Here is a 10000-nt window from a genome sequence, read left to right as displayed (position 1 = left end):
CACTGGCACGGAACTCAGATCTGGGCTGGAGGGGGGTGGTGCGGGGGGGGGGAGATGACAGGAGAACACACATACACAGATCACTATCCTACTCTACACACGGAGAGAAAGAGAGGGAAAGAAAGAAGGAGAGAGAGTACCAAGCCATGTTGAGGGAGATACAGTATACAATAGATATTCTGGGACTTGACTAACACCAGGCCAGGAACTAGAGGAGAGGTTGAGCTCCTCTTCCATCAAGCAGAGAGGGCGTGAGAGAGGAAGAGAGAGAAAGATGGAAAGCGAAAAGGTGGTATGTTTGAGGTTGGAAAGGCATTTAAGGAGGAAATGCCACTGTGCACACACACACGCACACAGATGCACGCACACACACAGGTGCAACAACACAGAGAAGAGAGACGAGGGCCACAGAATAAAGATCTACTTGGGTGAGTGTGTGTGTCCAGGGCTGGAGGTTCCAGAGCAAACAGAGGCAAGATGCAGTCAGAAAAGGAGGGAGGAGTGAATGGGTAGAAAGGGAAAGGGGAAGAGTGGAGAAGTAGATTTTCTCTTCATTAACATAATCCACCTTCATTATAATCCCAGCTCTAGAGTTTCTGAGCTGCTCTTTTCATATAGTATAGGGACCTCAGCTCAAACTAATGTACAATAATGCTGTCGTACATTTAGGCCTTCGTATGGGCATTTGTGTGTGTGTGTGTGTGTGTGTGTGTGTGTGTGTGTGTGTGTGTGTGTGTGTGTGTGTGTGTGTGTGTGTGTGTGTGTGTGTGTGTGTGTGTGTGTGTGTGTGTGTGTGTGTGTGTGTGTGTGTGTGTGTGTGTGTGTGTGTGTGTGTGTGTGTGTGTGTTATGTCACTAGTCTGGCAGCATAGAGAGTCAGAGAGGAGGAATTTGGGGATCTGGGATAATGGGAAACAAAGTGTGGATTTTCAGCCAAGGAACTCCGGGAAACACAGAAATTCCCTCTGATACAGTGGCCAGAGGAGGGGAGACACTGACGCACCGGGGGGAACTAAAACAGCTCAACACTGGCCACATCACGCTGACGTGTCACCAACCGTGAAATAAAACACACACAAGTGTCCACACAAACACACACGTCACAGATGGAGTTTTAGATCCATGAGAAGATAAAATAGTGTTTTTTAGTTATAAAAATGCACACACAGACACACACACACACACACACACATACAGACAAGTCATTTCTCCAGTATGTATGAGTCATGTAAGACTGGGAAAAGAAAGCGAATACATTTCACAGAAGTCCAAGGAAAGATGATGCTGTTTCTCATGTAGTTAAGGGTTTACAGGGATCTGAATGTAATAACATGCATGTGCTTTGTCATTGACATCTTAACATGTCAGCACGTCTTCTCAACAGGTTGCGTGTGAGACTGTAAGATAGCACAGTTTGTCTGCATTACATAATGTAAACTACATACATAGTGTTCCTAAACAATCTACACTGAACAATAATACAATCGCAACATGCAACAATTTCAATGATTTTACTGAGTTACAGTTCATAAGGAAATCAGTCAATTGAAATACATTCATTAGACCCTAATTTCACATGGATTCTATTCTATATCTATGGATTTCACATGACTAGGAATACAGATATGCATCTGTTGGCCACAAACACCTTAAAAAAGGTAGGGGAGTGGATCAGAAAACCAGTCAGTATCTGATGTGACCACCATTTTCCTCATGCAGCATAACACATCTCCTTCGCATAGAGTTGATCAGGATGTTGATTGTGGCTTGTGGAATGTTGTCCCACTCCTCTTTAATGGCTGTGCGAAGTTGCTGGATATTGGCGGGAACTGGAGCACGCTATCGTACACGTCAATCCAGAGCATCCCAAACATGCTCAATGGGTGGCATGTCTGGTGAGTATGAGGCCATGGAAGAACTGGGACATTTTCAGCTTCCAGGAATTGTGTACAGATCCGTGCAACATGGGGCCGTGCATTATCATGCAGAAACATGAGGCGATGGCGGCAGATGAATGGCACAATGGGCCTCAAGATCTTGTCACGGTATCTCTGTGCATTCAAATTGCCATCGATAAAATGCAAAATCCGTAGTTTATGCCTGCCCATACCATAACCCCACCGCCACCATGGGGCACTCTGTTCACAATGTTGACGTTGGCAAACCACTCGCCCACATACTGCCATCTGCCCGGGAACAGTTGAAACCGTGAAGAGCACATTTCTCCAGCGTGCCAGTGGCCATTGAAGGTGAGCATTTGGTTACGACGCCAAACTGCAATCAGGTCAAGACCCTGGTGAGGACGAGGAACACGCAGATGAGCTTCTCTGAGACAGTTTCTGACAGAAATTCATTGGTTGTGCAAACCCACAGTTTCATCAGCTGTCCAGGTGGCTGGTCTCAGACGATCAGTATGTGAATTGCACACTCCCTCAAAACTTGAGACATCTGTGACATTCTGTTATGTGACAAAACCGCACATTTTAGAGTGGCCTTTTATTGTCCCCAGTACAAGGTGCACCTGTGTAATGATCATGCCGTTTAATCAGATTCTCGATATGCCTCACCTGTCAGGTGGATGGATTCTATTGGCTAAGGACAAATGCTCACTAACAGGATGTAAACACATTTGTAAGAAATAAGCTTCCTGTGCATATGGAACATTTCTGGGATTTTTATTTCAGGTCATGAAACATGGGACCAACACTTTACATGTGGTGTTTATATATTTTTTTCAGAGTACATGTCCATTACATGGCACAAGTGGATGTTGCACAACCACACACAGACACCTGCAAGCCCATATGCACAAACAAATGAGCATGAAGTGCACACACACACATATGCACACACACGCAAGCATGCGCCAACACAAAGATACACACACACACCTGTTGCTGCTGGAGGTGCAGTAGGTCCACTGGGCTGATCTCCCCATTGGTGTCCCCGTTGGACCCGCCTTCTCTCCCTCCCCCGCCGTCCGAATGGCTGCTGAGGCTGCTGACTCCGTTCTGATTGGAGGGCGTAGTTCGAGTGGTCTCAGAGGCTGATTCCACCATCATCACGTGGCACCTGGGAGTGAGGGAGGAGAAGGAGGAGAGGGCAGAGAAAGGTAAACAGAGATTAAGTGATGGTGAACGAGTGCAGCCATGCTCTGGAGCTGGAGGAGTCTGGGTCATCAAACAAAAGGGTTGGGAAACTAAAGTACACACACACACACACACACACACACACACACACACACACACACACACACACACACACACACACACACACACACACACACACACACACACACACACACACACACACACACACACACACACACACACACACACACACACACACACACACACACACACGGGGAGCTTTATGGCCTAGCGCTGGAGAAAAGAGCTCTGCAGAATGCCCGTGTTCTCAGGGTAAACAGGGTAAACTTATCTGCCAGCCTTGATAACACTAAGTAAACAAGTACAGTATGCACCCACACTGCCATTCTCATGTGGTCATAGCAACACTTGAGCCTTCCTGAGTGTGTGTGTGTGTGTGGGGGGGGTTAGGGTTAGGGGTGGGGGGGGGGGGAAGACACGGCTGAAAGAGTCAGACAACCCTTATAGGCATCAGTAGAAAAGCCCAACTTTCTACAGTATCCAGAGATGCTGAGTGTGTGTACAGAGCAGGGTTGTCTTGGAGAGGAGGATGTTTGATGCGTGTTCACCACAAAATGCATCTCTGTGAGTTTGTTGGAACACAGGTGCGGGAGGCATTTGCCATCGTTAGGAGAAAGAATGAGCGTTGGAGAGAGGAAACGAGAGACAGAAAAAGAGAGAACGTGAAGGAGAAAGAATGAGCATTGGAGAGAGGAAACGAGAGACAGAAAAAGAGAGAATGTGAAGGAGAAAGAGAGAGACATGTTTGGAAAGCATAACAAGCTCCAACTGATCCTGTGAACTGTTAATGATGAACCCAATCTATGCTTCCTGCTCCCACTTTTAGAAATACACTTTCTCTGTGTTTGTTTCTGCAAGGGCGAACAAAATGCCATCGAGGCATTCCACCCATTATGTGAGAAAATGTGTTTGTGTGTCTGTGTTCCACCAGCCTTGCCTTTGGGTGGAACAAGGAGAGGTATTTCATGAGAGAATTTATGTTTTGTTTTTCTCCGAAGCAAGAGCAGGTACGTGTGTGTGTGTGTGTGTGTGTGTGTGTGTGTGTGTGTGTGTGTGTGTGTGTGTGTGTGTGTGTGTGTGTGTGTGTGTGTGTGTGTGTGTGTGTGTGTGTGTGTGTGTGTGTGTGTGTGTGTCTGTGTCTGTGTCTGTGTCTGTGTGAGTGCGACAGCAGGTGAGTGTGTGAGAACGCTAGTGGCTCTGCTAATGGAATGTTGCCAGATGCTCGTGGAAAAACAAAAGCCCAAAGGGTGTGTGTGGGTGTGTTCCTTAGTTCTGAATACGGTACGCGGTGTGAAAGACAAGCTGTATTGGTTCACCACAACAACAGCTGACAACAACAAATCACACTGAAGCATCTCCCCTCCCTACAGCCACACACACACACACACACACGCACGCACGCACGCACACACACACACACACACACACACACACACACACACACACACACACACACACACACACACACACACACACACACACACACACACACACACACACACACACACACACACACACACACACACACACACACACACACACACACGCACACACACACACATAGTTGTACATCCAGATATTGCTAGCCAGTGGCTTCCACCCTACCTGACATTTACAGGTAGTAAACGCCTAAACCTCTGCCTGCCCTCTTCCTTCACTCCTCCCTCGCCCTCTCCACCCATCTCCTCCACTCTCCTCCCATCTCCTCCCCCTTACCTTGGCTCTCTCTTCACCCATCCATACCCTTCTTCCTCACCCCCATCCCCTCCCCCGTGGCCCTACAGTTAGATCTGTGTGAGCCCCATTGTTTCCCTCTTTCTCTGTCTGTGTGAAGACAGTCATGTGTGGCCAGTAGTCTCCCTCCCTCCATAACAGAACAGGTGTAGTAGCTGCTCCTATGCTGTGCTGAGTGCATTAGAAGGTCTTTAAGGGTCTTTAGGCACAGATTGAGTTTCCTCCAGACTGTACAGCTCATTGACTTCATCCCACAGCAGACGCCTCATACACTTCTCTAACCATGAATCACCCTCTACTAGCTATCACTGCCCCTCTCTCTACAGCATACCTCCAGGAGTGGAAGAGATAGAGAGTTTGCAGAAAGAGCTTGAAGGTGAACAAGGGTTGGCGGGGGGACCGGTCACTTTTAAACAGTTACACAAGCATCCATGCACAAACACACAAATAAACACACACACACACACACACACACACACACACACACACACACACACACACACACACACACACACACACACACACACACACACACACACACACACACACACACACACACACACACACACACACACATACACAAAGCAGTGCGGTGTAGAATACTACGGTGCTGTAATGTCATATCCTGTAATGGGTGTATATAGCTGCAGTAATAGGAGGTCAAAGGGAGAGACACGGGCATAAATCTATCCTAGACTAGAGTCTTTCATTAGAGCTGTGAGACAGAAGACGCAGCGCACACACACACCCCTTTAAGTGTATCTGGCAGAGCAGAAAAGCTTCCCGTGCAGAGGCCTGCCCTGACGAGTTAGAAACACAAACACAAACCAAACCCCCTGCAGCTGAACCCCTGACCTGAGAGAGAGCAGGAAGAGGCATTCCACTACCCCGAGGGATGGAGAGAGGGAGGCATGGATGGATGGATGGAGGAAGAAGGAGGGAGAGAGAAGGGAGGAGGTGTACAGATCAGAGAGATAGATAATGTTTGGGATAGAGGGGGAATAAAGTGTTCCTCTGCCTTTTAATTGGGATGGAGAAGAAGAGAGAGGGGATGGGACAGAACATGCCTCAGCTGCAGGACAGAAAGAGAGAGGGAGAGAGAGAGAGGGAGAGAGAGAGAGAGAGAGAGAGAGAGAGAGAGAGAGAGAGAGAGAGAGAGAGAGAGAGAGAGAGAGAGAGAGAGAGAGATTCTCTCTGGCATGTGTAATTAATTAAGCTGGGTGGATCATACAGTACGTAGCTTCTACGTACTGTATGAGGTAGCTTCTGCAAAGGCTCCTGGGTAAAAACCTGCTGGAAGGCCTTGTGTAGGCATAACGCACGGAGGAGGTGGGGGGTGTTAATACTTACCTAAACACCCCCCACCCACTAGCACTGATAACCCTGTATGAGTCATCCCTCCCCATCCCACTATCCAGCCTGGTATCATAGACTAAACGCAGCAAAGTAACGGTAAATCCAGGAGAGTATGTTGGTTGGTGTAGATGGATGGGTGGGCGTATAATGTGAATGTTTTGCAACCCAAAGGTTGCGTGTTCAAATCTCATCACTGACAACTTTTGCATTTTAGCATCTTTGCAACTACTTACTACTTTTTCGCCACTTTGTAACTAATTAGCTTGTTAACTGACCCGTTCCCTAACCTTAACCCTAACTCCTAACCCTAACCTTAACACTAACTTTAACCCCTAACCCTAAGCAACCTAGCTACCTAGCTAATGTTAGCCACAACAAATTGGAATTCGTAACATATCATCCGTTTTGCAAATTCGTAACATATCATACTAATTGTAATTCGTAGCATATCATACAAAATGGATGACGGACATCCACAAACCATATGAAATACCATATGAAAGGTATTGGTGTGTCCTGGATGTACTTTACTATGTTACGTCTACCCCTGAGTCCAGGTTGCACCATTACCCTCATCTAAAGTGACACACACCAACAGACTGGGCAGCCATATTAGCTTCTCAAGGCCAGACCACACTACCCAGAAGGAGAGAGGAGTAGAGGAGAGTAGCACAGGGTGAAAACACCCTCTTCCTCTTCTCTACTCACTCTAAAGACTTTGGGGGGATTGAGTCTTACTGATTCCCAAAGCTCACACCGATCACTCCCTTCTCCCAACTCCAAGATCCCCTTCCCTCTCACTTTCCCTCCCACCTTCTCCCCTACGGGTTTGTGGTGTAGATCCAGTCTGTTCCGGTCTGTCTCCCAGCCCAATCCCTCAGTAATGCCATCTCTTCCCTGTCCTACAGCTCACAATACAAGGATCACTGGCTAGCTGCCTGGGAGCACTGGAGACAGGCCAGTACACTTCCAGAACTTTCTCTTCATAATAAGAACTTTCTCACGCACGCACGCACGCACGCACGCACGCACGCACGCACGCACGCACGCACGCATGCACGCACGCACACACACACACACACACACACACACACACACACACACACACACACACACACACACACACACACACACACACACACACACACACACACACACACACACACACACACAGTCAGACACATTCTCTCAGGAGACAGACATGTTGTTGACTGTTTATGATTTGCAGTTCCAGAGCAGAAATGCGCTGTAGTCTTCAGTCAACTACCGACAACTTCACAGCTTAAAGTAATACAACAGTACTGACAACTAAAAGCATATGTATGACACCAATATGCTGTTCCAATATACTATATACTATACTAACAACATATTACAACAATAAACTATGTGATGGTACACAATGTAATCCCCCTGCTTACCTCGGCTCCAAATTCAAACCCAATGTCAGTTTGGTTTTAATATATTTTTCTCCCTTAATCTTTCCTTCACTTTTCCTTTTTCTTTGTCTTCTTCTCTCTCATCCCTTGCTCTCTTTCAACATGTTCTGCAGTGTAATGACCCCTCTCTGTGGCACAGCTCTGATTGGCTTAACTCCTGCACACCTGCAGTTAACTCCTCCCCCTCCCCGTATGTGTGTGCAAGTATATTTGTGGCGTGTGTGTCGTGTATGTGTGTGTGCATGCTCAAGAGTGTGTGTGTGTGTGTGTGTGTGTGTGTGTGTGTGTGTGTGTGTGTGTGTGTGTGTGTGTGTGTGTGTGTGTGTGTGTGTGTGTGTGTGTGTGTGTGTGTGTGTGTGTGTGTGTGTGTGTGTGTGTGTGTGTGTGTGTGTTTACAGCAGCTTACTGGGTTATTAAGTCTTTATCATGTTAAGCCTCATGTGGGAATATTTATACTGCTCCCTGAATGACTGTTTCCCCGCCTTGCATCAGCTCCCAGGAACGCTGCTTATTAATACAGGGAACTAGGAAGGGAGGAGGGAGGGAGACAGGGGGTGAGGGAGGAGTGAGGGAGGCAGGAGGGGGGGGGTGAGGGAGGGAGGAATAGGGTCAGTACCAACACATCTCTACATCTCACGCCCTCTTGCTCACTCTCTCTGTCTATCGCCACACCGGCTCTCTACTTTTTTATGCCTATGCCCTCTCTCTTTCTGATTTCCCTGTCTATCTATCTCTCTCCCTTTATCCCTTTCTATCTATCTCTCTCCCTTTATCCCTCTCTATCTATCTCTCTCCCTTTATCCCTCTCTATCTATCTCTCTCCCTTTATCCCTTTCTATCTATCTCTCTCCCTTTATCCCTCTCTATCTATCTCTCTCCCTTTATCCCTTTCTATCTATCTCTCTCCCTTTATCCCTCTCTATCTATCTCTCTCCCTTTATCCCTCTCTATCTATCTCTCTCCCTTTATCCCTCTCTATCTATCTCTCTCCCTTTATCCCTCTCTATCTATCTCTCTCCCTTTATCCCTTTCTATCTATCTCTCTCCCTTTATCCCTCTCTATCTATCTCTCTCCCTTTATCCCTCTCTATCTCTCTCCCTTTATCCCTCTCTATCTATCTCTCTCCCTTTATCCCTTTCTATCTATCTCTCTCCCTTTATCTCTCTCCCTTTATCCCTCTCTATCTATCTCTCTCCCTTTATCCCTCTCTATCTATCTCTCTCCCTTTATCCCTCTCTATCTATCTCTCTCCCTTTATCCCTCTCTATCTATCTCTCTCCCTTTATCCCTCTCTATCTATCTCTCTCCCTTTATCCCTCTCTATCTATCTCTCTCCCTTTATCCCTCTCTATCTCTCTCTCTCCCTTTATCTCTCCTCCAGGCCACTGAAACAGAGCTCCTTGTGAAGTCTGATCTCCACTAGAACATCTCTAACCCTGCTAAATAAAACCCCATAGGATTTAGATAACTCAGTCACACAACTCATGCAGATAATAGCATAAACAGTCTCACCCAAACACTTCAGGGGCAGCTAGGAAAAGCACATGCTGAGAACCTACTGTGAACATGAAGGTTGCTCTGCTCTGCTCTCCAGTCTACTGTGAACATGAAGGCTACTCTGTTCTGCTCTACAGTCTACTGTAAACATGAAGGCTGCTCTGCTCTGCTCTCCAGTCTACTGTGAACATGAAGGTTGCTCTGCTCTGCTCTCCAGTCTACTGTGAACATGAAGGCTGCTCTGCTCTGCTCTGCTCTCCAGTCTACTGTGAACATGAAGGCTGCTCTGCTCTGCTCTCCAGTCTACTGTGAACATGAAGGCTGCTCTGCTCTGCTCTGCTCTCCAGTCTACTGTGAACATGAAGGCTGCTCTGCTCTGCTCTCCAGTCTACTGTGAACATGAAGGCTGCTCTGCTCTGCTCTCCAGTCTACTGTGAACATGAAGGCTGCTCTGTTCTGCTCTCCAGTCTACTGTGAACATGAAGGCTGCTCTGCTCTGCTCTCCAGTCTACTGTGAACATGAAGGCTGCTCTGCTCTGCTCTCCAGTCTACTGTGAACATGAAGGCTGCTCTGTTCTGCTGTCCAGTCTACTGTGAACATGAAGGCTGCTCTGCTCTCCAGTCTACTGTGAACATGAAGGCTGCTCTGTTCTGCTCTCCAGTCTACTGTGAACATGAAGGCTGCTCTGCTCTGCTCTGCTCTGCTCTCCAGTCTACTGTGAACATGAAGGCGGCTCTGCTCTGCTCTCCAGTCTACTGTGAACATGAAGGTTGCTCTGCTCTGCTCTCCAGTCTACTGTGAAC

At 47.4% G+C, this 10000-nt stretch overlaps 1 protein-coding gene across 9 annotated transcripts in view; it reads right to left on the bottom strand.

The window, feature by feature from the left end:
- LOC139558886 (forkhead box protein P4-like) overlaps nt 1–10000 on the bottom strand; it is a 168172-nt gene that overhangs the window by 107155 nt on the left and 51017 nt on the right. For all 9 annotated transcript variants that reach the window (XM_071374402.1, XM_071374415.1, XM_071374423.1 and 6 more), the window contains exon 2: nt 2891–3071. In XM_071374402.1, the coding sequence (XP_071230503.1) occupies nt 2891–3061 (171 nt within the window). In that variant the 5' untranslated portion in view covers nt 3062–3071. The remainder of the gene's footprint in view (nt 1–2890; nt 3072–10000) is intronic.

This window comes from Salvelinus alpinus, chromosome 2, assembly GCF_045679555.1.
Source record: "Salvelinus alpinus chromosome 2, SLU_Salpinus.1, whole genome shotgun sequence".
Lineage (NCBI taxonomy): Eukaryota > Metazoa > Chordata > Actinopteri > Salmoniformes > Salmonidae > Salvelinus > Salvelinus alpinus.
This window is presented reverse-complemented; position numbering and strand designations above follow the sequence as displayed.